This window comes from Aspergillus campestris, assembly GCF_002847485.1.
Source record: "Aspergillus campestris IBT 28561 chromosome Unknown P168scaffold_10, whole genome shotgun sequence".
Taxonomy (NCBI): Eukaryota; Fungi; Ascomycota; class Eurotiomycetes; order Eurotiales; family Aspergillaceae; genus Aspergillus; species Aspergillus campestris.
This window is the reverse complement of record NW_020194345.1, coordinates 818,259-844,292: the sequence shown is the minus strand read 5'-3', so window position 1 is coordinate 844,292 and position 26,034 is coordinate 818,259. Positions and strand designations below refer to the sequence as shown.

The window sequence follows — 26,034 nt, the reverse complement described above, 5'->3', positions numbered from 1 at the left end:
GTTGTCTTCTTTACCCCCGGTCCTCCTCGATGGGCGAACCGTGTGTATTCTACGACTGGTCTGGATCGGATCTGTTTATCTTCTCCTTTCTTTCCCACTTCACCATACCATTTACCTTCTTCATCTCCTGTGTTAGCAATTGCAGATGTTATGATATACAACCAGAGCTCTGGATTTGAATGAATCTCCCCACCGAGAACCCCTCTCCGACGTAGGTTGCTTGGCTTGTGACGGTGCTCGGCCACTGCAGGGACCAGGGTGTGCATAAATCACATGTCAGTATCGTATGACTAAACTGTGCTGTTTGTTTTGTTTTCACCTCTTCTTTTCTCTTCTACTTCTGTTTCTTCTTCTTCTTCTTCTTCTTCTCTGTCTCTTCTCTTAAATCGTCTTCTATCATCAACATCCACCCCCATCAGGCGGTGTAGATTAACCGACATCTCAAACGACAGATGGTGTTGACATCATCGCACTAGGGGTAATTAACCAGAGACTCTGACGACGAACGGAGTTTTCCCACCACCGAACCCGCCGATCCCCTTGGCAAATCGTGTGCAGGAGCTCCACCCCCGACACAAGTGCACGAAACATATCGCTTCCAACCTCCTCAGTATTACTTATTCCTGGTCTGATTTGGCATCCGTGCAGTGCATCCGGCGCCTAAGTGAGGGAAAAACAAAAGGGTAAAAAAAGGGAAAAATTAGAGGACCGGGCGTTTTTTTGCTTCCCTAACTGGACTCAACAACATCATTCGACTCCACCCCGTTTCTTTTCTCCTCTTTTTCCTTCCCCGTTCGTTTCCCCTCTTGTCTACATCTCTCTCTCTCTCTCTTTCTCTCTTTCTTCTTTCGCCTGTATCTGTTCGTCATTGTTTTGGAGAGGAGTTTAGCTTTTAGCGCCACTGGTTTCTCTTCTATTTTACTATTTATTGAGCCTTCGCCGACGTCGCATCGCGGTTGAATCATAAACACGCTTGTTTCTTTTTCCGGAGAAATCTTTACCATTGTCGCTTCTGCCTGTCATGTCGGACGAGCCTCGGGTGCTACGCCCCCGTCCGCGTCGCGTATTCGACGTCGCCCCCTCCAACGAGTCGTCCGAAGCGCCCACGCCCGCCGAGCCGGCCAACCCCGACCTGCTGGCCCCCAAAGATGCCGGGTCCGCCAGCGTCAGCCGCAATGGGTCGATCATGAACCTGACCTCGTCGACGCTCTTTGGTATCTACTCCCCGACGGCGTTTGAGGGCGTCCGGGACGACAACAGCCCCTGGGGGACGGAAGTTCACACGCCCTTGTCCGAACATCCGCCCGCGATCGCACCGCCCGAGTCGCCGGATCGACTGGCGCGACAGCGCACCCGGTCGGCGCGGTTGAGTCAGGGGTTGTTCCGCGGGGTGATCCTGCCGCAGACGCTCAAGAGCGCGTGTCTGGTGGGCTTTGGGATCGTCTACGGGTTTATTACGATTCATCTGCACGAGAACCACTGGATCACGCCGGTGAAGCTGGATAACACGCACTCGAGCGGCTCCTGGGAGTACCTGGTGTCGTGGGCCGTGGTGGGGGTCGCCCTGGGCAATCTGCTGCCTTGGCTGGATCTGTTCTCGGAGGATGTGACTCGGGCGAAGAATGACCAGGAGACGGAGGATCGGACGCTGTCCTGGGTGGCGGTGGTGCGAAGCGTGGGGGCTTTTGTCGGCGTCGCGTTTGCCATGGTAAGTCTCCAGTCTTGATTAACACAATACTCGGGGTGTCTGCGACTAACGGGAGTTTTTTTTTGTCTAGCGACGACTACCGTGGGAATCCACCACTCAAGCCTCGGTGACGCTGGCTCTCGCGAATCCCGTGCTATGGTACCTGATCGACCGCACCAAAACAGGCTTCCTCCTCTCGACGACGGTAGGAGTGGCGGGGATGGGCATCGTGCTGAGCCTGAAGCCGGACCTGGTGCCGGCTGCGACGGAGGCATCGCGGGCCACGATCCCCGGGCTGAATGCGACACTGCGGGACTACGGGTTGGTGTCGGGGGTGACGCAGGAGAGCATCGCGGTGCGGACGTGGGTGGCCAGCGTGCTGTTCTGCGCGTGCGTGTGTTTTGGGAATATCGGGCGGCAGCTGGCGATTGGCAGCAGCCGACGTGATGGACTGCAAGCATGAACAAAATTACTAGAGCCGTATATTTACTTTTTGGAGGGTTGGGGCTACCAGTCATTCTACGACTGTGTCTGTGCCTGTACGGAGCCTTATTATTCTTATTCTTATTCATGATATCGTGATATCCTTATTATTCTTCTTGTTATTTCATTCTTATTAATTAATCAAGACCTCTCATCATCAAATCAATCTAAACATACTACCCAATATAAAAATATGAATAGAAGTAGACAAGATGTCGAGTCAATCATTGCAGTCTCTGTCACTGTGATCAAGACACTGCACCCAAGATCAACCCTCTGCGAATAAATCGCAGTCCTTCTCCATTCTTATAGACGATTTCCGTATGTCATCAGCTATCCCCCCTCCGTAGAGAAAGAGATACCCTCGTAGGAACGCTTTTGAAAGAACGTGATATTTGCGTTGTTCATGAAGAAGGAAAAAGAAGAAAGGGAAGGAAAGGGAAGTTTCCGATGGAGAGTTTTTATGCTCGGGGGTTTCGCCTAGCGGCATCACGTGGGTTAGCCGAGACGTTACTGCCTTGTTTGTCAGGTGTCTGCTTGGATGACTCAGAGATTACTAAGGATGCTTTTTGTGAAGTGTTATGCGGATGACTCACCTATACCGCTGTGCAGGTGTTCCCCGAAAGCGGAGGCAGAAATGACGGATTGAAGTGAACCCCGCGTGATCTTTCATTTCTTCTTTTCTTCTCTTCTTCTTCTTCTTCTGTCTTTCTGTCTTTTTTCACTTCTGCTCTTATCCTGTCCACTATCTTCAGGTATGTCTGCTTTACCCCCCGTGTTATCCCCAATTGTCAATCCGTGGAGAGCATCCCATCGTCGTCATACCATCCCCGGGGTCCTCCGTACTCCGTCACATGGAGGGGCATCTCCGAGGGAAACGAAAAAAACTTCTGCCCCTCCTGCGTCCTTCCTTTGCTCTTACCACACGGCCCCCAGCGTTTTTTGACTCATCAAGTGTCTGGATCTAATTCAATTCCGTTTCTAGTGTCTTGCGGCTGTGTCAAGATGTCTCAAAAGTCCGGTAAGCTGTTTTCTTGTTCGGTTGGGGTGGTAGATGTATGCTTGTTTATGGGGTTCCATACTGTGGAGAACGGGGAAGCAATATATACTACCATGGGGAAGGAAAATAAACAATTATAAAGGAAAGAAAATGAAGGAACAATTTAACTGACTCTACAGCTATCATCTCCGTCTATGACAAGACTGGTCTCTTGGACCTGGCCAAGGGTCTTGTCAAGCACAATGTTCGTCTCCTGGCCTCCGGCGGCACCGCGCGCATGATCCGTGACGCCGGATTCCCTGTCGAGTGAGTTCTTCCTGTATTCTGTCAACTTGTCCGGTGAACGTACTGACGATGATGATAACAGAGACGTCTCCGTCATCACCCACGCCCCCGAGATGCTCGGCGGTCGCGTCAAGACCCTCCACCCCGCCGTCCACGGCGGTATCCTGGCCCGTGATATCGAGTCCGACGAGCGCGACCTGGCGGAGCAGAAGATCGCCAAGGTCGACTACGTCGTCTGCAACCTCTACCCCTTCAAGGCCACCGTCAACAAGATCAACGTCACCATCGAGGAGGCCGTCGAGGAGATCGATATCGGCGGTGTCACCCTTCTCCGCGCCGCCGCCAAGAACCACGCCCGCGTCACCATCCTGTCCGACGCCGGGGACTACCCCGAGTTCCTCAAGGAGCTCGAGGCCGGCGAGATCACCGCCGCCAGCCGCAAGCTCTACGCCCTCAAGGCCTTCGAGCAGACTGCCGACTACGACGCCGCCATCGCCGGCTTCTTCCGCAAGCAGTACGCCGGCAACGGCGAGCAGTACCTCCCCCTGCGCTACGGCACCAACCCCCACCAGAAGCCCGCCGCCGCCTTCACCCTCCAGGGCAAGCTCCCCTTCAAGGCCCTCAACGGCTCCCCCGGCTACGTCAACCTGCTTGACGCCCTCAACTCCTGGGCCCTCGTCAAGGAGCTGAAGCAGGCCCTCGGCTACCCCGCCGCCGCCAGCTTCAAGCACGTCTCCCCCGCCGGTGCCGCCGTCGGCGTGCCCCTGAACAACAAGGAGCGCAAGGTCTACATGGTCGACGACATCGCCGGCATCGAGTCCTCCGGCCTGGCCCAGGCCTACGCCCGTGCCCGCGGTGCCGACCGCATGTCCAGCTTCGGTGACATCCTCGCCCTCAGCGACATCGTCGACGTGCCCACCGCCAAGATCGTCTCGCGCGAGGTCTCCGACGGTGTCATCGCCCCCGGCTACTCTGACGAGGCCCTGGCCATCCTGTCCAAGAAGAAGGGCGGCAAGTACCTGGTCCTCCAGATGGACGAGAACTACGTCCCGGCCGCCGAGGAGACCCGCACCCTCTACGGCGTCCAGCTGACCCAGCACCGCAACGACCTCGTCATCTCCCCGCACAAGACCTTCTCCACCATCGTCACCCCCAAGGACCTCAAGGTCCTGCCCGACGCCGCCCTGCGCGACCTCACCGTCGCCACCATCGCGCTCAAGTACACCCAGTCTAACTCGGTCTGCTACGCCCTGAACGGCCAGGTCATCGGCCTGGGTGCCGGCCAGCAGAGCCGCATCCACTGCACGCGCCTCGCCGGCGACAAGGCCGACAACTGGTGGATGCGCTTCCACGACCGCGTGCTCAACATCCGCTGGAAGGCGGGCACCAAGCGCGCCGACAAGAGCAACGCCATCGACCTGCTCTGCTCCGGCAACACCCCGCGCAACGACGCCGAGAAGGCCGAGTACGAGCGGGTCTTTGAGGAGGTGCCTGCGCCGTTCACCGCCGAGGAGCGGGAGAGCTGGCTCTCCCAGCTGAGCGAGGTGGCCGTTTCGTCTGATGCATTCGTATGTCTCCCCCCTCTCTTTTCTCTTTCTACTCCCCCCCCCCCTCTGTCTTCTATGAACCAACTGACTAGATAGTTCCCCTTCATCGACAACGTCTTCCGCGCGGCCCGGTCCGGTGTCAAGTACATCGCCGCCCCGAGCGGGAGCCAGAACGACGGCCCCGTGTTCGAGACGGCCGAGAAGCTCGGCATGGTCTTTGTCGAGCAGGGCAACCGTCTGTTCCACCATTAAGTGGAGGTCTCTGTGCCACGTGCCTTGTTTTTATGAAGTATAGAAGGAAAGAAAAAAGATTCCATATGTTAATGATATTGGATATTCCAGTAGCGTAATAGATTGCCAATCTTACCTGTAGAGGGGTATATAGATCGGGCACTCCGTGCCTCCCGTGTCTTTGGTAGCTGGGAGGAAGGTAACGTTGAACCAGCAAAATCCAAAGCGTAGTACATAGAGCGCTAGAAAAAGGATAGAAATCAACCAGCTTCTATAACTCAGTTGGTAGAGTGCATGACTAGTAATCATGAAGTCCGCGGTTCGAATCCGCGTGGAAGCATTTTTTGTCGTTTATATATATATATATTCTTTTTTAGCTGCTACGGAGAGGGGGGGAGCTAGCTACTTCGCATTCTAGCTGGATTATCTATCCTATTTAGTATATTTTTCTGCTTTGCTGAATGATTATTATTATTACTGATTGACGTTGTTTTCTTGTTATTTTATCTTGTTTGATTAATTACTTCCTTGGTCGTGTGCCCCTGTTTCGAGTGCGATGATCTCCTTTCCGCAGCAACCGTGGAATGCCATGCCCCATTCCGGATACCCACGGAGATCAATCAATTGATCGATGTTGCATCGATAGACAGACAGGGAAAACGGTGACTGGAATGGGTTATGATAGCTTGACACTCGAGGATACCATTCCTGGAGACTAGAGATCTGGATGTGTTGCTGTAGGCATAGATCCCCGGACTCCATACCTTCATAGATGGAAGGCTGTGCTATTTATATCCGTCTCCGTCACCAACGGTCTTCATTGTGATGACTCTGTTGAAATGGATGTACAGAGAATCTGTTCTAGAGGAGAAGAGTAATATATAAAGTATAGAATATAGAGTATATACTGTAGTGTTATGGAGAGTAAGGTGGTCAATGTAAAGTTGTCCCCCTGACCCCACGTGACCGCCCCAGGCCGCAACAATAAGCGACACCTCAGCGGTTTCTCTCCTGAGGTCACTGACTGAACTCCGGTCTGGCCATCTCTCACTTTCCCTTCCACTTCTTCCTCTACTTTGACCTCACTTCTTCTCTCCTCACTTTACTCACTTTACTCTCCTTCTCCCTCTCCTTCTTCTTTCCTTCTCCCCTTCTTCTTTCCTTCTTCTCACGCTTCTTATTTATCCTTCTAATCCATTCCCGTCTCCTTTCCGTCTTCTCCGCCCCTATCTTCCCGGTCTCTTTGCGCGGCGTTTATTAGGTGGATGAGGTCCCCTGGCGACCTTGGTAAATAAACATGGCTCCTTTACCTATCAAGTTTACGGAGCTCGTTAATGTACCTCTCCTCTCTTTACTTCCTGTCCGATTGACCCGGTCCCTCTCCCCGGGTCGATCAATTCCCCGTCCAAGAACCGCATGGCTAACGCATCTGCTCTCCCTTCTAGTTGACAAATGTTGAAATCGCGGTACGTTCGCTGCAGCCGTGGACGCGCAATCCTTCTCCTTGCATCACCACGCCAATACCATAACCTCTGTGACTGACAATCTAACCCCCCCCTCTAGCCGGCTTCAATCGGTTTCAACTCCTGTGTGAGTACCCCCCCCCCCCCCCCCCTCCTCTCCACGTCAGGTACCCACCGCATGGGTGGGTTCCGAGAGACCAGGTGGCTAATACCCCGTGCCTCTCTCCCAACAGACTTTAGAGTCGGATCACTTCGTGTGCGTTCGGCAAAAATTGAGCGAGGATGACAAGCCCCAAGTTATCATCATCAACCTGAAGAACAACAATGAAGTCATCAAGCGGCCGATTAACGCGGACAGTGCTATCATGCACTGGACCAAGAACATCATCGCCCTCAAGGCTCAGGGCCGTACCGTCCAGATCTTCGACCTGACCGCCAAGCAGAAGCTCAAGTCCGCCGTCATGAACGAGGACATTGTCTACTGGAAGTGGTTCAGCGAACGTTGCCTGGGTCTGGTCACCGAGACCTCCGTCTACCACTGGGATGTCTTTGACCCCACCCAATCCCAGCCCCTCAAGGTCTTTGATCGACTGCCTAACCTGAGTGTATGCCTTCCTCCCCCTCCTCTCCGTCCTCCTCAGCTCCCGACCCCCGACTAACCACGGTGGATACAGGGCTGCCAAATTATCAACTACCGCGTGAATGATGATGAGAAGTGGATGGTCGTGGTCGGTATCAGCTCCCAGCAGGGCCGCGTGGTCGGTTCCATGCAGCTCTACTCCAAGGAGCGCGGCATCTCCCAGTTCATCGAGGGTCACGCCGCCACCTTCGCCTCCATCCGTGTCGAGGGCTCGCCCCTGGAGCACAAGCTCTTCACCTTCGCCGTCCGCACCCCGACCGGCGCCAAGTTGCAGATCGCCGAGATCGACCACCAGGAGCCCAACCCTCGCTTCCAGAAGAAGGCCGTCGAGGTCTACTTCCCCCAGGAGGCCGTCAACGACTTCCCCGTCGCCATGCAGGTCTCCCGCCGCTATGACGTGGTCTACCTCGTCACCAAGTACGGGTTCATCCACCTCTACGACCTCGAGACTGGCACCTGCATCTTCATGAACCGCATCTCCAGCGAGACCATCTTCACCACCGCCCCCGACTCCGACTCCGCCGGCCTGGTGGGCGTCAACCGCAAGGGTCAGGTCCTCTCGGTCAGCGTCGACGAGTCCACCATCGTCCAGTACCTGATGGAGAACCCCGCCATGTCCGGCCTGGCCGTCAAGCTGGCCTCCAAGGCCGGCCTGCCCGGCGCCGACCACCTGTACCAGCAGCAGTTCGACAACCTGATCGCTCAGGGCAACTTCGGCGAGGCCGCCAAGATCGCTGCCAACTCCCCCCGCGGCTTCCTGCGCACCCCCGAGACCATCAACCGCTTCAAGAACGCCCCGCAGACCGGCCAGATGTCCGTCATCCTGCAGTACTTTGGCATGCTGCTCGACAAGGGTACCCTCAACCGCTACGAAAGCGTTGAGCTCGTCCGCCCCGTCCTGCAGCAGAACCGCAAGCACCTGCTCGAGAAGTGGATGAACGAGAACAAGCTCGAGGCCTCCGAGGAGCTGGGAGACATCGTCCGCCCCTACGACATGGCCCTGGCCCTTAAGATCTACCTGGAGGCCAACGTGCCCCACAAGGTCATCGCCGGTTTCGCCGAGACCGGCCAGTTCGACCAGATCCTCGCCTATTCCAAGCAGGTCGGCTACCAGCCTGACTACACCCAGCTGCTGCAGCACATCGTGCGCGTCAACCCCGAGAAGGGCGCCGAGTTCGCCTCCCAGCTGGCCAACGAGGAGTCCGGTGCCCTGATCGACCTTGACCGCGTCGTCGACGTCTTCCTGTCCCAGAACATGATCCAGCAGGCCACCTCCTTCCTGCTCGACGCCCTCAAGGACAACAAGCCCGAGCACGGCCACCTGCAGACCCGCCTGCTGGAGATGAACCTCGTCAACGCGCCCCAGGTCGCCGACGCCATCCTCGGCAACGAGATCTTCACCCACTACGACCGCCCCCGCATCGCCCAGCTGTGCGAGAACGCCGGCCTCATCCAGCGCGCGCTCGAGAACACCGACGACCCCGCCGTCATCAAGCGCAACATCGTGCGCACCGACAAGCTGAGCACGGAGTGGCTGATGTCCTACGTCGGCCGCCTCTCCGTTGAGCAGACCGTCGAGTGCATGGACACCATGCTGCAGGCCAACATCCGCCAGAACCTGCAGGCCGTCGTCCAGCTCTGCACCAAGTTCTCCGACCTCCTGGGCCCCACCCGCCTCATCGCCCTGCTCGAGAAGTACCGCACCGCTGAGGGCCTGTACTACTACCTCGGCAGCATCGTCAACCTGAGCGAGGACCCCGAGGTGCACTTCAAGTACATCGTGGCCGCCACCGCCATGGGCCAGATCCCCGAGGTCGAGCGTATCTGCCGCGAGAGCAACTACTACAACCCCGAGAAGGTCAAGAACTTCCTCAAGGAGGCCCGCCTGACCGAGCAGCTGCCGCTCATCATCGTCTGCGACCGCTTCAACCTCATCCACGACCTCGTCCTCTACCTCTACCAGAACCAGCAGTACAAGTCCATTGAGGTCTACGTGCAGCGCGTCAACCCGTCCCGGACCCCGGCCGTCGTCGGCGGTCTGCTGGACGTGGACTGCGACGAGGCCATCATCCGCAACCTGCTGAGCACCGTTGACCCCGCCGTCATCCCCATCGACGAGCTCGTCAGCCAGGTCGAGTCGCGCAACCGCCTGAAGCTGCTCCTGCCCTTCCTCGAGGCCACGCTCGCCACCGGCAACCAGCAGCAGGCCGTCTACAATGCCCTGGCCAAGATCTACATCGACAGCAACAACAACCCGGAGAAGTTCCTCAAGGAGAACGAGCTGTACGACACGCTGACCGTCGGCAAGTACTGCGAGAAGCGCGACCCCAACCTCGCCTACATCGCCTACCGCAAGGGCCAGAACGACCTGGAGCTCATCGGCATCACCAACGAGAACGCCATGTACCGCGCCCAGGCCCGCTACCTGGTCGAGCGCGCCGACCCCGAGATCTGGTCCTTCGTGCTGAGCGAGAACAACCAGCACCGCCGGTCGCTGGTGGACCAGGTCATCGCCACCGCCGTGCCCGAGTCCACCGAGCCCGACAAGGTCTCCGTCGCCGTCAAGTCCTTCCTCGAGGCGGACATGCCCGGCGAGCTGATCGAGCTGCTGGAGAAGATCATCCTGGAGCCGTCGCCGTTCAGCGACAACGGCAGCCTGCAGAACCTGCTGATGCTGACCGCGGCCAAGGCCGACAAGGGCCGCCTGATGGACTACATCCACCAGCTCAACGAGTTCAGCCCCGACGAGATCGCCGAGATGTGTATCTCCGTCGGCCTGTACGAGGAGGCCTTCGAGGTCTACAAGAAGGTCAACAACCCGCTGGCCGCCGTCAACGTCCTGGTGGAGAACATCGTCAGCATCGACCGCGCCCAGGAGTTCGCCGAGCGCGTCGAGCTGCCCGAGGTGTGGAGCAAGGTCGCCAAGGCCCAGCTGGACGGCCTCCGCGTGTCGGACGCCATCGAGTCGTACATCCGCGCCGGTGACCCGTCCAACTACCCCGAGGTGATCGAGACGGCGACCCACGCCGGCAAGGACGAGGACCTCGTCAAGTACCTCCGCATGGCCCGCAAGACCCTGCGGGAGCCGGCCGTCGACACGGGCCTGGCGTTCTGCTACGCGCGTCTGGACCAGCTGGCGGAGCTGGAGGACTTCCTGCGTGCGAGCAACGTGGCGGACATCGAGGAGTCGGGTGACCGTGCCTACGCCGAGGGCTACCACCAGGCGGCCAAGATCTTCTTCACGAGCATCTCGAACTGGGCCAAGCTGGCGACGACGCTGGTGCACCTGGAGGACTACCAGGCGGCGGTGGAGTGCGCGCGCAAGGCCAACAGCGTCAAGGTGTGGCGCGAGGTCAACGAGGCGTGCGTGGCCAAGAAGGAGTTCCGTCTGGCGCAGATCTGCGGTCTGAACCTGATCGTGCACGCGGAGGAGCTGCAGGACCTGGTGCGGCAGTACGAGCGGAACGGGTACTTCGACGAGCTGATCGGGGTGCTCGAGGCCGGGCTGGGGCTGGAGCGGGCGCACATGGGCATGTTCACGGAGCTGGGCATCGCGCTGTCGAAGTACCACCCGGAGCGGGTGATGGAGCACCTGAAGCTGTTCTGGTCGCGGATCAACATCCCCAAGATGATCCGGGCGTGCGAGGAGGCGGCGCTGTGGCCGGAGCTGGTGTTCCTGTACTGCCACTACGACGAGTGGGACAACGCGGCGCTGGCGATGATGGAGCGGGCGGCGGACGCGTGGGAGCACCACTCCTTCCGGGACATCGTGGTCAAGGTGGCGAACCTGGAAATCTACTACCGGGCGCTCAACTTCTACCTGCAGGAGCAGCCGCTGCTGCTGACGGACCTGCTGCAGGCGCTGACGGCGCGGATCGACGTGAACCGGGTGGTGCGGATCTTCCAGACGTCGGACAACATCCCGCTGATCAAGCCGTTCCTGCTGAGCGTGCAGGGGCAGAACAAGCGGGCGGTCAACGACGCGATCAACGACCTGCTGATCGAGGAGGAGGACTACCAGACGCTGCGGGACTCGGTGGACAACTACGACAACTTCGACGCGGTGGCGCTGGCGCAGCGGCTGGAGAAGCACGATCTGATCTTCTTCCGACAGATCGCGGCCAGCATCTACCGGAACAACAAGCGGTGGGAGAAGTCGATCACGCTGTCGAAGCAGGACAAGCTCTACAAGGATGCGATCGAGACGGCCGCTCTGTCTGGGAAGTCGGAGGTGGTGGAAGAATTATTGCGCTACGTATGCACCCCTTTCCCCTCCTTTTTCTTTTCTTTTTCTTCTTTTCTTCTTTTCATACTGACTGGAATAGTTTGTGGATATTGGCAGCCGGGAATGCTACGTGGGTATGCTGTACGCGTGCTACGATCTGATCCGCGCGGACGTGATCCTGGAGATGTCGTGGCGCCACGGACTGCAGGACTTTACGATGCCGTTCATGATCAACTTCCTGTGCGAGCAGACGCGGACGATCGAGATGCTGAAGCGGGACAACGAGGAGCGCAAGTCGCGGGAGGTGACGCAGCAGACGGAGGAGGACAACACGCCGATCCTGGGCGGGTCTCGACTGATGCTGACGCAGGGGTCGGGGCCCACCAATGGGATGACGCCGCAGGCGACAGGATTCCGCGGGTTCTAATCTTTCTTCTGTCGACCTTTCTATCTCGCTTTATCTCACCGGGGTTCATGTGTGTATGTATAGCCGCCGTTCGACCTGCGATGTGATCCTGTGCCGGGGATCTTCCTTTTTTTTCTTTCATTTTTCATTTTCATTTTCATTTTCATTTTTCTCTACTTTTACTCCCGACCGACATCGTGATCTCCTTCCTTTTATTTTTATTTTTTCATATCTGTGGTTGATTCTGTTTTGTATTTGATCCGAATTTCATCCCAAAAGAAGCAGCGGTGGAGGCACTGCCGTAATGAATGACATCGTATTTCTTACCTTTACTGTGGCGTAATGGACCATCCCGATTAGACTATAGACTCTAGAGTATAGACTATGTGATCAAAGGTCAGGCGGACGACAGAGAATAGAGAAAGCGGGTCTGTAGCAGACCGTGGGGGTGGTGGAAGTGGGTCAGGGAGGGTTGAACGTGCACGAGGTCGAAACCTTGCTGGCGGAGAGATCGCTTCTAGGGTCTTGGTCCAGCGGACCTCCGGTGAACGGGGAAGGGAAGTTGATACCGGACGATGGATTCGGTAAGGTTTTCCATCCGGAAGGTCCCAAAGAGAAGAACCAAGAAAAGAAGCAATGGAAGGAAAGGAATGGGTTCTCCGTCTTGGCCAGACCAGCGGTCCACCGGTCGATGGATGGAGAAATTGATCATAGGTCCACCATTCCATTCATTCCTTGGCTTTTTTTTTTTCAATCAATGTGATGATGCGAATCTCTGAGTCACCAAGGCCGAGGTTCGGCCAGAGACGCCGAGTTGCGAGCGAAGATGATGGAAAGAAAGGGGACCGGAAAGCGTTCTCCGGCGGGGCAATCTGGGCGGGGGATGTCGATCTTGGAGGGACTCGCCTATTCACGGAGTGTCTTGAGGAATGACCTGGTGATATGGTGGTGGATTGCCGAGACACCTGGATCACCCGATCTGCAAGAGACCGGAGGGTGTAGACGTGAAGCTGTAGATAGCAGATGGGATACTAGAGAGGAGAGAGAAACCGGTGAACCGGTGAGGAAGGGCTGGCCTGAGGAACCGCCGTCCCGTGATCCCCTCGATTTCCTGATCCGGATCTTGATTTGACTGCACTTCTTTGACCTCACTTCTTCTACTTCATCTCTTCTTCTCGCTCATCGATTCCTCTCTTCAATCCTCCCTTCTCCATCTTCTCTCCCTTTTTCTATATTCGCTCAATCCTTCGTATCTCTCTCCTCCACCAATCATTCTCTCCCCCGATCCTACTACACCCGTTCCCCGCCTGTCTGTTCCGATACCCGGTCTTTTCTTCCTGATTCTCCCCGCATTGTCGCGGTTGAGATACTCAGATAGACGGATACAGACACGGACAGAGTGAAAGATAGAGACCGATTGCCAAGGTACGTATAATGTGACAGACATCCCCACTCCGAAAGGTCCCCCATGCGTCATCTCCCTCCTCTGCCCCGCCGTGTCCTATATTAACCAAGGTTATCCCCCAGTCCATCTCGTCTCCCGGTCTTTTCACGTCAATCCGTCTTCTTCCTCGGTTCCCACCAGTCTCCACTTCTCCTTCCCTCCTTCTCTCTCTTCTTCTCTCCCTCATTCCCTCTTCTCTGCTCCTCTCCCTCTTCCTCTCTCCCACCTCCCGTCTCTCCCCCTCTTCCCCTCCTCCTAGAAAAAAAAAAAGAAAATGGCTGCCCCCCGTCAGCCAGAGGAGGCTATCGATGACTCCCAATTCATCGACGAGCATCATCATGAGCACTTCCGCGATACCGTCCACAACCGCCTGCGGGCCAATTCCTCCATCATGCAATTCCAGAAGATCCTCGTCGCCAACCGTGGTGAGATCCCCATCCGGATCTTCCGGACGGCTCACGAGCTGTCCCTGCAGACCGTCGCGGTCTACTCCCATGAGGACCGCCTGGGCATGCACCGTCAAAAAGCCGATGAGGCCTACATGATCGGCCACCGCGGCCAGTATACCCCCGTCGGCGCCTACCTGGCCGGCGACGAGATCGTCAAGATCGCCCTCGAGCACGGCGTGCACCTCATCCACCCGGGCTACGGCTTCCTGTCCGAGAATGCCGGCTTCGCCCGGAAGGTCGAGGAGTCCGGCATGGTCTTCGTCGGCCCCTCCCCCGACACCATTGACAGCCTGGGAGACAAGGTCTCCGCTCGCCAGCTGGCCATGCGCTCCGAGGTCCCCGTCGTCCCCGGTACCCCGGGCCCCGTGGAGCGCTTCGAGGAGGTCAAGGAGTTCACCGACACCTACGGCTTCCCCATCATCATCAAGGCCGCCTTCGGCGGTGGTGGCCGCGGCATGCGTGTCGTCCGCGACCAGGAGGAGCTGCGCGGCGCCTTTGAGCGTGCCACCTCCGAGGCCCGCTCCGCCTTCGGCAACGGCACCGTCTTCGTCGAGCGCTTCCTCGACCGACCCAAGCACATCGAGGTCCAGCTGCTCGGTGACAACTACGGCAACGTCGTCCACCTCTTCGAGCGTGACTGCTCCGTCCAGCGCCGTCACCAGAAGGTCGTCGAGGTCGCCCCCGCCAAGGACCTGCCCGCCGACGTCCGGGACCGCATCTTGGCCGACGCCGTCAAGCTCGCCAAGTCCGTCAACTACCGCAACGCCGGTACCGCCGAGTTCCTCGTCGACCAGCAGAACCGCCACTACTTCATCGAGATCAACCCCCGGATCCAGGTCGAGCACACCATCACCGAGGAGATCACCGGCATTGATATCGTCGCTGCCCAGATCCAGATCGCCGCCGGCGCCACCCTCGAGCAGCTCGGCCTGACCCAGGACCGCATCTCTATCCGCGGCTTCGCCATCCAGTGCCGTATCACTACCGAGGATCCCGCCAAGGGCTTCTCCCCCGACACCGGCAAGATTGAGGTCTACCGCTCCGCCGGCGGCAACGGCGTCCGTCTCGACGGCGGTAACGGCTTCGCCGGCGCCATCATCACCCCGCACTACGACTCCATGCTCGTCAAGTGCACTTGCCGCGGCTCCACCTACGAGATCGCCCGCCGCAAGGTTGTCCGCGCCCTCGTCGAGTTCCGCATCCGCGGCGTCAAGACCAACATCCCCTTCCTCGCCTCCCTGCTGAGCCACCCCACCTTCGTCGACGGCAGCTGCTGGACCACCTTCATCGACGACACCCCCGAGCTCTTCGCCCTCGTCGGCAGCCAGAACCGCGCCCAGAAGCTGCTCGCCTACCTCGGCGACGTCGCCGTCAACGGCAGCAGCATCAAGGGCCAGATCGGCGAGCCCAAGCTCAAGGGCGACATCGTCCGTCCCACCCTGCTCGAGCCCCAGTCCGGGAAGCCCCTGGACGTCTCGGCCCCCTGCCCCCGCGGCTGGAAGCAGGTCCTCGACCGCGAGGGCCCCGCTGGCTTCGCCAAGGCCGTGCGCGCCAACCAGGGCTGCCTGATCATGGACACCACCTGGCGGGACGCCCACCAGTCGCTGCTGGCCACCCGCGTCCGCACCATCGACCTGCTCAACATCGCCCACGAGACCAGCCACGCCCTGGCCAACGCCTACTCCCTCGAGTGCTGGGGTGGCGCCACCTTCGACGTCGCCATGCGCTTCCTGTACGAGGACCCCTGGGACCGTCTGCGCAAGATGCGCAAGGCCGTCCCCAACATCCCCTTCCAGATGCTGCTGCGGGGTGCCAACGGCGTCGCCTACTCCTCCCTGCCCGACAACGCCATCTACCACTTCTGCAAGCAGGCCAAGCGCTGCGGTGTCGACATCTTCCGGGTCTTCGACGCCCTCAACGACGTCGACCAGCTCGAGGTCGGCATCAAGGCCGTCCACGCCGCCGAGGGCGTCGTCGAGGCCACCGTCTGCTACAGCGGGGACATGCTGAACCCGGCCAAGAAGTACAACCTCGCCTACTACCTGGCCCTCGTCGACCGCATCATGGCCTTCCAGCCCCACGTCCTCGGCATCAAGGACATGGCCGGCGTGCTCAAGCCCCAGGCCGCCCGCCAGCTGGTTGGCGCCATCCGCGAGCGCTACCCGGACCTGCCCATCCACGTCCACACCCACGACTCCGCCGGCACCGGTGTCGCCTCCATGATCGCCTGCGCCCAGGCCGGCGCCGACGCCGTCGACGTCTGCACCGACAGCTTGTCCGGCATGACCTCCCAGCCTAGCATCGGCGCCCTGCTCGCCTCGCTCGAGGGCACCCCGCAGGACCCCGGCCTCGACCGCGCCCAGGTCCGCGCCCTCGACGCCTACTGGGCCCAGCTGCGCCTGCTCTACTCGCCCTTCGAGGCCGGCCTGACCGGCCCCGACCCCGAGGTCTACGAGCACGAGATCCCCGGTGGCCAGCTGACCAACCTGATCTTCCAGGCCAGCCAGCTCGGCCTCGGCCAGCAGTGGGCCGAGACCAAGAAGGCCTACGAGTCCGCCAACGACCTGCTCGGCGACATCGTCAAGGTCACCCCGACCTCCAAGGTTGTCGGCGACCTGGCCCAGTTCATGGTCTCCAACAAGCTCTCCGCCGAGGACGTCGTCGCCCGCGCCGCCGAGCTTGACTTCCCCGGCTCCGTGCTCGAGTTCCTCGAGGGTCTCATGGGCCAGCCCTTCGGCGGTTTCCCCGAGCCCCTGCGCTCGCGGGCCCTGCGTGACCGCCGCCAGCTCAACAAGCGCCCCGGTCTCTACCTCGAGCCCCTGGACCTGGCCGCCATCAAGTCCCAGCTGCGCGAGAAGTTCGGCGGTGCCACCGAGTACGACGTGGCCAGCTACGCCATGTACCCCAAGGTCTTCGAGGACTACCGCAAGTTCGTGCAGAAGTACGGCGACCTGTCCGTCCTGCCGACCCGCTACTTCCTGGCCCGCCCCGAGATCGGCGAGGAGTTCCACGTCGAGCTGGAGAAGGGCAAGGTGCTGATCCTCAAGCTCCTGGCCATCGGCCCGCTGTCCGAGCAGACCGGCCAGCGCGAGGTCTTCTACGAGGTCAACGGCGAGGTCCGCCAGGTCAGCGTCGACGACCAGAAGGCCTCGGTCGAGAACGTCGCCCGCCCCAAGGCCGACGTCGGCGACAGCAGCCAGGTCGGCGCCCCCATGAGCGGTGTCGTCGTCGAGATCCGTGTCCACGAGGGCCACGATGTGAAGAAGGGTGATCCTATCGCCGTTCTCAGCGCCATGAAGATGGTTCGTCCTCTTTCCCCCCTTTTTTTCTCTATACTGTGGAATACATTGCTAACAATTCCTAGGAAATGGTCATCTCCGCCCCCCACAGCGGCAAGGTCTCCGACCTGCAGGTCAAGGAAGGTGACTCCGTCGACGGCCAAGACCTGGTGTGCAAGATCACCAAGGCTTAAATTAAATCTTTATTTAAAAAAAAAGAAAAAAGGAAGAAAACGGTTCCATGCGGGATGACTTGCTGTTTCGATTCGAGCGTGTTTGGCCTGATGTACATTTCTGTTTATCATTTATCTAGTCTTTGTCTCTGTTTTTGGCGTGTCCCTGAATAGCAGTTCCCACCCCCATACAATTAGGTGGTCGTGTTGGGTTCTGTGCCCGCTGATTGGCATCGCGGGTGGATGTGACTGGTGGCCTCGATGGTCCCTGCCGTCCAATCTGGTTCAGTCAGAGGGGGACCGCAATTGGATTACAGTACATTATCTGTTTTACTTTGATCTCTGATTCTCTTCTTGCTTGTTCTGACAACAGTGGATCTCCGTACGACGTAGACTACTACACTACTACTAGATAGTACCCAAAGGGATGACGAAAGTAATCTACAGCCTCGGCGAATACACCCCCGACTCACCCACCCCACGCAAAGCCATCCACACGCGCATAGCCTCGTCCCACAACTCATCCCGACAGATCCTCACCGACCCATCCGGCATCAGCGTGCGCATCTCGCGCGGGCCATTCGTGCCCCAGCCCAAAACATCGTCAGTGTCACCACGAACAAACCTCGCCCAGGGATCGATCAAGGCAGCCCGGATATCGCGCTTCTCAGCCGGCTCGAGCACTTCCCCGTTCCCCCAGAACCAGAGATACATGTCCGTGGCGTGGGTGACGCCCCACTCGCGCGGGATGGTCTTGGCAGCGCAGTTGAGGCGGTACTCGATGCGGTAGCGGTGGAGGAGGTGGGTTGCGCCGTTCGCGGCGAGGGACTGGATGAGGCCGCGCTGGGTCGTGTGGACTTGGATGTCGGCGTAGATGTGGCCGAAGGTGGAGGGGGGGTATGTCTTGGTGTTTGTGGTGTCTGAGGGGGCGTAGAGGTGTAGGAGGGTGTCGACGATGGGTTGGGGGTAGTCGGCTAGGAGGCGGCTGCGGAGCGAGGAACGGCTGTTGTCCGGTGGGGGCAGCCAGGTGGCGTAGAGGTTGTGTTCGTCGCGGCATTCGCCGAGCATGATGTGGATGTTGCGCGCGGCGAGGCGGCGCGCGAAGGCGCCTGTGTCGAAGGACTGGAAGAGCGTGGGCTGGATGAAGGTGCTGTCTGTGGTGGGGCGGAACTGGTGGAGCGAGATGCTGGTCGCTGCGGAGAGGACGGTTGCTGGGGGTAGGGCGCGGAGTTGGGTGAGCTTTTCGGATGCGGGGAGGGAGGTAGGGATGCGAAGGGCTGAGAGGAGCTGGTTGAATTGCGTTTGGGCTGTCGCGGGGCTTTTGGGTTGCACTGCTGGGCTGTTGGACCAGATGCAGGCTCGCTTTATGATGGAGTTTTCGGGGGGTAGGTGGATGTCGTAGGCGAGCTGGTAGAAAGCGGAGTATGCGCCTATACGGTAGGTGGAGGAAAGGAAGTTAGGGTTAGAGATGGTGGATTGGGGCTTTCGGGGCTGGCCTACCGGCGGAGTACCCGGAGAGAGTGATCTGAGCGGGATTGCCTCCGAAGAGGGCGATGTTGTCACGGGTCCATTCCAGAGCTAGACGCTGGTCCCAAAAGCCCTGGTTACCCAGGGGTTGGTCGGAGTCGGCGATGTCCTGTTGGATCTCGGAGGAGGACAGGAAGCCGAAGACTCCGAGCCGGTAGGCGGGCATGACGATGATGGCCTGGAAGTCGGTCTCGCCTAGCAAGGCGGCCGCGGAGAAGGTGTTCGGCGTGCCGAATTGGAGGAAGCCCCCATCTGCGTTGTATGTTCAGTGTATGCTCAGTGGACATGCCAGCGAATGGGGTCTCTCAACGGTTGGGAGTCACTGACGGATGAAGAAGAGCACCGGCCACCCTGTGTACAGTCGTTAGCATCTTGGACGGTGGATTCATTTTCAATCAAGCCGTATGTACGGAGGCTCGGACGTACCGTCCTGCGGGGGCTCGCCCAGTGGGACCCAGATGTTACACTGGAAGCAGTCCTCCGTCCAGTCGTTGCCGGACGAGAGGGTCAGGAAATCGGGTTGGGGGCACACGCCAGCCAAACCACCACACAAGCCGGGCTGGTCCTTGGTGCCGTACGAGTAGGTTGGCGGCAGCTTGCGTGCCTGGCAAAAGCGCTTGACTGGAGGCAGGGCGTAACGGAGACCTCCGAAGTAGTGGCACAGGGGTTGGCAGGAGTCTTTGGCAGAGATGGTCACACCCTCGACATGCCCGCGGTAGGCGAGGGCCTTGCGATACGGATCTCGGAGGGTTTCCATGGCGAGACGTTCTATATCCTTTGATTGATTGGTTGAAAAGAAGCAGATGAATATGCTCAATAGAGTAGAGGATTCAGGGCATGGTGGTATGAAGAATGAGGGGTCGGGGGTTATTTATGGCTCTCTTCCCCGCATGGTCACACAGCAGATAGCCGAGCGAGAAGCGGAGATAGACCGAAGAGAACAGAAGAAGATGTAGAAAGAAGAAGTGAAGTTATCCCCATCTATGAGAGTCACGGGATTCTGGTCTGATGGAGTCGAGGGTGCATACAAGACATACAGAACATACAAGACATACCGAGCATACCGAGCATACAATGCCTACAGAACATACAGGACATACGAGACATACATCCCCATCTTGATCATCAATAGATTCATCTTATCCTTAATCCACCTGCTTGATATTGACAATAGTATCTCCAGTATTGTCTTCCTGGTCAGCAAATGGACAATCGGTCTGATCCATAATCAAGGGTGAAAGCTCAATCACCTGACGTCAGACAAAGGCCCGCATTCCCCGGATCAGCAACGCAACGCATCATTCTCATTGGCGAACCCTCCGGATGCCTTGGATGGAAGAAAGCCTAGAGAGTGGGATTATGATCCCAGCATGATCGATGATGGATGTCCAGTCGAGTCACTCGGTGGCCAGAGCCGTGCTTGCCTTTCCCTTATAACGCAACCCATCCCCTCATCGGTCTGTTCTGCCATCCAGTCATCCATCTCTCCATCCGGCGTTTCATCCAAGCTATCCATCCACTCATATTCTTGATCTACACAGTTAGTAAGTATACATCCTTGCTACTCATGACGTCGTGAACACCTTCCCCTCCTTGCCTGGACATCCTTTGTCTCACTGCTGTCTGTCATACTTCCCCTCTTCCTACTTCCCTTCCCTCCTCAACCCTTTATCACCCTATCAACCTGAAGGAGTGAGAAACAAAAGAAAGAAAGCGAAAGAAACAATATCAAGAATCAGGACAAGAAAAAAGAAGATGAACAATACCCGTGATTCCTCCTCCTCCCCCCCTCGCCACTGGCACGGGTCTGTCGGGGACCGCTATGAGCATCACAATGTCTGGGTGACTGGCGGTCCCCCCGGCCCATATCGACGACCCTCTTTCCTCGAGTCCTTCCCAATCGACCACTGGGTACGTCCTGATCTGACACTAGTGTCTTGCGTTTCATCGTTCATCTGCACTGCATCTGTCTTCGCTATCTTTTATTTTGAATTTCAAGTTCACCACATGTGATGCAATCTAACCCTATCAATACAGCCTTCCACATCCTCCACAATGTCTAGCAACTCCAGCAACTCGAACAACCCTGTCGACAGCCAAGCCAACCCTCCCACAGTCCAAGACAACAGACGCCGCTCCAGCGGCCATGGCCCCTCGACGCTGTTCGAGAGTCTGACCAACCAGAAGCGCAAATCCGGCGATGTCGGCGCGACTGCCCGTCGGGCCAGTTACAACGAGCAGGGTACCAAGGGCGGCTACTTCGCCAAAATGTGGGATGAATATACCCGCGGTAAATAGGGGGTTTAACTTGTTTTCATCTTTCTCTCCTTGTATCAGTGGCTTCTGTTTTTGAATATGCATTGTGAGAGAAAGGGAGATTGATGTGTCTTTATACGCATGTTGGTCCCTTCATCTGTGGTTGCTATTCCAGGATGCTTGAACTTGGCGGAGCTAGATGCAGAATGATGTGGGGGGATTAGTCGGGTATGTGCATATGTTAATGAATGTCAATGCAACTTCATCGTTGATGGATCGTAATCTTTCCGCTTGAGGATGTAGTCGTAGTGTCACGGATGATAGAAATAAATTACTTGACCGGGGGAACGGCAACGATAAGTCGACCTCTTCGCAGTAGTGGCTTGTGTGCAACCAACACGTAGGAGCTGGGAGCGGGAAACGGAGAGCTGGGCGTTGGTACCAATAAGGTACTTACGATATCAGGGCTCATGTTGGGTCTTGAGCCGGTCTCTTAAGGAGAACAGACTACATGCTCAAGACATATTCCACTACGAGACCACACGGATACCCCGGGCAATCTACATGAAAGACAGGGTCTGTCCGGTACCACTGGGTTGGGCCAGTGATCCCGGAACATCCCCCAGCTACGCGAGAGGGGTCAAGGTTGAATAGACACCCTCCCATGCAAACACACAGCTTGTCCATGCGAACACGGAAACAAGCCCAAGGCCAGAAACAGCAACGCATCAAACTTGAAGAGTCCCCCCCGTAAGAGGGACTGACTTTTCACCAATGGTTAAGCGGAATTCATCACCCTTCGTGAAGCCTGCATTGTGTGAAAAGTGGATGCGTCCGTTGGAACAAGAAAAATTTGCTGATTTGATATGGTAGATCTCTCTAACACGCCTAATATCCTCATGCCACGGATCACAAGGCATTGGCACATCATAACGCAAAGCATGTCCCAGCAGGGAGAGATCGCCTGCTGTCGGTGGTTTCGATCTTCAATTTTATTTTTTTGTCCATCGAATCGTCATTAGAACGCTACCCAGGTTCGTTTCCTTTTCCTATACCCCCCGTTGATTCCCGAGACTTGAACGGTACATTTACCGGACAATGCCGTCGAAGCGGTTCTTGAACCACTTGACGGTCTCGTTCTGGTTGATACGGTGCTGGAAACCGACACGGGCCTTGCAGCGGCGGCGCTTGGCAACACGCTCACCGGGGCGGGTCCTACATGGTCTGTCAGTTCCTTTTCTCGAGAGAAATTCCGGTTCCGGTCGCACTGCCGACACCGATTCAAGAAGAATTCCCATCACTCACATGCAGCAGTAGAAGTCCATGCCGTAGATACCGATACCGGGGTCGTACTTGATACCCAGATCGATGTGCTCGCTGATACCGAAGCCGAAGTTACCGGTCTCGGAGAAGTTGCGCTTCCGGAGCTCGTACTCCTTGACCTTCAGGCCACGCTCGAGGATCTCCTCGGCCTTGGGGCCACGGACGGTGACGTGGACGGCGATCTTTTCGTTACGGCGGATACCGAAGGTACGGACGGTGTAACGGGCCTTGCCTATAGTCGTGCGGAAAAGTTGTCCCGTCAGTCTCCTGTTCTCTCTGCTATCCGAATTTTTGATCCTTTTTTTCGTGATCTGTGCCTGATCGATTCGGATGTGGGATATTTCAAGGCGCCTTACTGTAGACCGGAGTCTGACCGCTCAGCTGCTCAAGCACCTTCGCAGCACGGGTCAGTCTATCACCAGACTCGCCGACACTGATGTTGAGCACGAGCTTCTGGATGCGCAGCTCGCGCATGGGGTTGGCGCTCTTGTCCTTTCCTTCCGACTACATTATCTGTTAGAAATTGCTGATAGCCACGGCGAGAGTTTTCTGCTGGCTCAAAATCGAGGAGCAATGACAGTGGTGGTGATCATGATGCTGGAGAACATACCATGGCGACTGCGTTTGGCGTTGAACTGGTCGGACTCGGTGAACTTGAAAATCGACGGGACGAAAAAGTGTGGGAAGAGATGGACGGAAAGAGGAATTGTGCGGGTGGGAAGCGAGAGCCCTTAGCGTCTTGGCGTCCAGAGCCGCGGCCTGGCTGAGTCACGGCTGAGTCATATTTGTGCTGACTTAAGCGGCCGGCGAAAGCTCAGTCAGCCCAGCTCCGGTGGTGATAACTTCACGAGCCACCAGTCCACTTGTCTTTGCCTAGTCGTTCGTCTCCTTCCCCGCCTCTCGCCTCCCCCCTCCTCCGTCGCTTCTTTTAGGTTTTCCTGTCGACGCGTCGCATCCCGCGCCTCATTCTGCCACCATGGCGGCCAACAAGCAGGGAAAGATGGTGAGTCTCCGAGTTGATTTGGTCGTGTTTGGAGACACGAGAAGTCCAGGATGGAGCACTAGGAAGAACGATCAAGCTAACTGTCAATCTCTTTTTTCTTGTAGCAAAACCTCGTGAGTGATGACTGTAACTGTCGCATTCTTGCCCCCCTTCTGACCACCCATATAGATCAATTATCGGATGAGGGTTACCCTGAACGATGGCCGACAGATGACGGGCCAGATGCTTGCCTTTGATAAGGTATGGACTCGCAGCGCATGCGGGAGGAAGATTCTCGCAGATCCTCTCTCGTCGACATTACTCTTCTTGATCCTAGTACGATGCGCGTACTGACTGGTCGTCCGACAGCACATGAACCTCGTCCTCGCCGACACGGAAGAGTTCCGTCGCGTCAAGCGCAAGTCGAAGCCTACCGCTGGCCCCTCCAACACCCCCCTCGTGGAAGCCGAAGAGAAGCGAACTCTTGGTCTGACGATCGTGCGTGGAACTCACGTCGTTTCGTGCTCGGTGGATGGTCCCCCGCCCGCCGACCCCTCGTCCCGCTTGGGTTCCAATGTCCCCGGTGCGGCTTCTGCCGCTGCGACCCTCTCCGCCGGCCCTGGCATCAGTAAACCCGCTGGCCGGGGTCTTCCCGTCGGCCTGGGCGGTCCTGCCGCTGGCGTGGGCGGCCCTCCCCCTCCGCCGGGCGGTTTCCCGGGTTTCCCCCCGGTGGCTTCCCCGGCGCTCCTCCGGGCTTCGCTGGCCGCGGTGCTCCTCCTGGTGGACCTCGTAAGTGAACACCGAATGCTGTGAGGCAACAAGAATACTGACGGTAGTCTAGCTGGCTTTGGCCCTCCTCCCGGATTTGCGCCCCCGGGCGGCCCTCGTAAGTTTTGACCCCCGTCTTCTCCCCTCTCTGTGGACCGTGGACTAACGGCTCGATTGCTGCAGCGGGCGGATTCCAACCTCCTCCTGGATTCCAGCCTCCGGGACAGGGTCGTGGGTTCCCTCCCCCCTTCGGAGGACGGTGATTTGATGGAATATGGAAACGGCGTGATTGCTTCAGGTCTCCGACGATCATGAGAGATGTATGCTGGCTACGCGTAGCTGGGGAAATCCACCACCGAAGAAAGAATACGGAATCATTTATCACTCATCAACCATGCGGACTGGATCAGTATCGCACCCCGAACATACCAGGCAAAAGGCGTTGCGGCGTGTGCGGATGCAGGGAGAGCCAGAAAGGTCGAGAGCGGTCCTGGACCGGTAGCGGTAATGCTAGACGTGATTTCTACTTTCTGTGATCTGTGAATTATAATCATTTGGGATTTCTTTATTATTGTTATTATGACTATATTACCCTGTCTTTTCTTTTTCCTAGACAGTAGCATTAAACCGTACGGAGTAGCCAGTTCTGGACCGAGCGCGACTCACCGAAGCAGGGGCTCACGTGACGGCACTCCGCCCGGCGATGATTCCGCAGTCGGGGATCCATCAAATCGAAACCTTCTTCACTCTTCGTCTCTCTCTTCCTCCTCCCCTCCTCCCTTCCTATTCCCCCTCCCCCGTCTTTATTTTCCGCTCGTCAAGATGGCCGCGGTGATCAAGGCAATCAACGCGAAGATCCGTTCCAACAAGGTTCTGGATTATGTCTGCTCAACACGTACGTGCACCCCGAGATCGGCCTGCCATGGCTTTGGATCCATTTGATTGGGCGTCATCATGGCCCCAGAAAAAGCGACCAAACCCATTGGGAGCAACCAGATGGGCGGAATGAAATTTGAATTGGCGAAAGCTAACAAGGAGGTATTCATCGAACAGATTTCTGGGGACCGGCCTCCAACTTCGGTATCCCCATCGCGGCGGTGATGGACACCCAGAAGGATCCTGAAATGTACGTCCACCGAGCCCGGTCTCTTTTAGAATCCCCGGCGAGGCAAAACTCCGTCGCTGCGACTAGTTGTCTTGCCGTGCCATATGTGCGATCAAATCGCTAATCCCCTCCCAGCATCTCTGGCCAGATGACCGGTGCCCTGACCATCTACTCCGCTACCTTCATGCGCTACGCCCTCGCCGTCTCCCCCAAGAACTACCTCCTCTTCGCCTGCCACGCGGTCAACTGCGGCGCCCAGATGACCCAGGGTTACCGTTACCTGAACTACTGGAAGTACGTCACCCTATGAGATCTCTGGATTTCCCCTTCGAGAAGGCATTGCGATGCGCACGCATACACACACACCGCAATAGGGTTCAATGAACGGTCGCTAATAAGTACACAGCTGGGGAGGTCGCGAAGCTCAGCTCGCCGCTGCGGCCCAGCAGGGCAAAGAGGCCACCGAGGCCGGTGCATAAGCAGCACGTTGTACATCGCGCATCGGACGTTTATAAATTCAATGCAAATGAAAACAAAAGAGCCATCATCCCATCTATTCCGGCCCTTACCATCCGGCGTCGTTTAGGGAAGGGGGAGCCAGAACTCGATGCTAGCCAGTCCCCTGTCATTCCCGTTGTGACTGTAGTAGAGCTGCGCTTACCTACACCTTATCTATCTGCCCTTACCATCCTACTTATCTTACTTGGACATCTTGCTTGCTTAGACAACGTTACAAATCGGATTGTATATTGGACAGATTCG

The 26,034-nt window shown here is 57.5% G+C and overlaps 10 protein-coding genes and 1 non-coding gene across 11 annotated transcripts; 9 read left to right on the top strand and 2 right to left on the bottom strand.

The window, feature by feature from the left end:
* Positions 1-527: 527 nt before the first annotated feature.
* Positions 528-2,498, top strand: P168DRAFT_257248 (INSIG family protein). Its single transcript, XM_024834545.1, has 2 exons — positions 528-1,708; positions 1,779-2,498. Exons 1-2 carry the CDS (start codon positions 1,022-1,024, stop codon positions 2,148-2,150), a joined length of 1,059 nt encoding a protein of 352 aa, XP_024690726.1. The 5' UTR covers positions 528-1,021; the 3' UTR covers positions 2,151-2,498.
* A 588-nt stretch (positions 2,499-3,086) lies between these two features.
* P168DRAFT_292235 (phosphoribosylaminoimidazolecarboxamide formyltransferase/IMP cyclohydrolase) lies at positions 3,087-5,312 on the top strand. Its single transcript, XM_024837552.1, has 4 exons — positions 3,087-3,191; positions 3,350-3,476; positions 3,538-5,023; positions 5,099-5,312. Exons 1-4 carry the CDS (start codon positions 3,176-3,178, stop codon positions 5,252-5,254), a joined length of 1,785 nt encoding a protein of 594 aa, XP_024690725.1. The 5' UTR covers positions 3,087-3,175; the 3' UTR covers positions 5,255-5,312.
* A 188-nt stretch (positions 5,313-5,500) lies between these two features.
* P168DRAFT_t136 lies at positions 5,501-5,573 on the top strand. The gene has a single exon. It is a non-coding gene; the product is annotated as a tRNA-Thr (tRNA).
* Positions 5,574-6,530: 957 nt separating this feature from the next.
* P168DRAFT_320689 (clathrin heavy chain) lies at positions 6,531-11,988 on the top strand (the record flags this gene model as incomplete). Its single annotated transcript, XM_024840385.1, has 6 exons — positions 6,531-6,569; positions 6,679-6,699; positions 6,797-6,823; positions 6,930-7,301; positions 7,371-11,591; positions 11,662-11,988. 6 exons carry the CDS (start codon positions 6,531-6,533, stop codon positions 11,986-11,988), a joined length of 5,007 nt encoding a protein of 1,668 aa, XP_024690724.1.
* A 1,697-nt stretch (positions 11,989-13,685) lies between these two features.
* Positions 13,686-17,332, top strand: P168DRAFT_240517 (pyruvate carboxylase; the record flags this gene model as incomplete). Its single annotated transcript, XM_024833719.1, has 2 exons — positions 13,686-17,162; positions 17,225-17,332. 2 exons carry the CDS (start codon positions 13,686-13,688, stop codon positions 17,330-17,332), a joined length of 3,585 nt encoding a protein of 1,194 aa, XP_024690723.1.
* A 321-nt stretch (positions 17,333-17,653) lies between these two features.
* On the bottom strand, positions 17,654-19,726 carry P168DRAFT_273062 (putative carboxylesterase). Its single transcript, XM_024835354.1, has 4 exons — positions 19,265-19,726; positions 19,166-19,189; positions 18,812-19,090; positions 17,654-18,741 (listed from the first exon to the last, which is right to left on the bottom strand). Exons 1-4 carry the CDS (start codon positions 19,593-19,595, stop codon positions 17,753-17,755), a joined length of 1,623 nt encoding a protein of 540 aa, XP_024690722.1. The 5' UTR covers positions 19,596-19,726; the 3' UTR covers positions 17,654-17,752.
* A 748-nt stretch (positions 19,727-20,474) lies between these two features.
* P168DRAFT_41583 (uncharacterized protein) lies at positions 20,475-20,945 on the top strand. Its single transcript, XM_024841934.1, has one exon. The coding sequence runs from the start codon at positions 20,594-20,596 to the stop codon at positions 20,849-20,851; it is 258 nt and encodes an 85-aa protein (XP_024690721.1). The 5' UTR covers positions 20,475-20,593; the 3' UTR covers positions 20,852-20,945.
* Positions 20,620-21,359, top strand: P168DRAFT_292229 (uncharacterized protein; the record flags this gene model as incomplete). Its single annotated transcript, XM_024837551.1, has 2 exons — positions 20,620-20,749; positions 20,876-21,359. A coding segment is annotated over exon 2 (239 nt), but the record flags the coding sequence as incomplete, so codon positions are not given.
* An 823-nt stretch (positions 21,360-22,182) lies between these two features.
* Positions 22,183-23,030, bottom strand: P168DRAFT_283874 (60S ribosomal protein uL5; the record flags this gene model as incomplete). The annotated part of the gene is made up of 4 exons (XM_024836091.1): positions 22,183-22,309; positions 22,400-22,649; positions 22,774-22,921; positions 23,028-23,030. 4 exons carry the CDS (start codon positions 23,028-23,030, stop codon positions 22,183-22,185), a joined length of 528 nt encoding a protein of 175 aa, XP_024690719.1.
* A 244-nt stretch (positions 23,031-23,274) lies between these two features.
* On the top strand, positions 23,275-24,759 carry P168DRAFT_329095 (small nuclear ribonucleoprotein-associated protein). Its single transcript, XM_024841426.1, has 6 exons — positions 23,275-23,420; positions 23,525-23,533; positions 23,589-23,660; positions 23,769-24,188; positions 24,241-24,285; positions 24,351-24,759. The coding sequence occupies exons 1-6, from the start codon at positions 23,394-23,396 to the stop codon at positions 24,480-24,482; spliced, it is 705 nt and encodes a 234-aa protein (XP_024690718.1). The 5' UTR covers positions 23,275-23,393; the 3' UTR covers positions 24,483-24,759.
* A 175-nt stretch (positions 24,760-24,934) lies between these two features.
* On the top strand, positions 24,935-26,025 carry P168DRAFT_273058 (pyruvate transporter MPC1). Its single transcript, XM_024835353.1, has 4 exons — positions 24,935-25,062; positions 25,221-25,293; positions 25,408-25,566; positions 25,679-26,025. Exons 1-4 carry the CDS (start codon positions 24,990-24,992, stop codon positions 25,749-25,751), a joined length of 378 nt encoding a protein of 125 aa, XP_024690717.1. The 5' UTR covers positions 24,935-24,989; the 3' UTR covers positions 25,752-26,025.
* Positions 26,026-26,034: the final 9 nt, after the last annotated feature.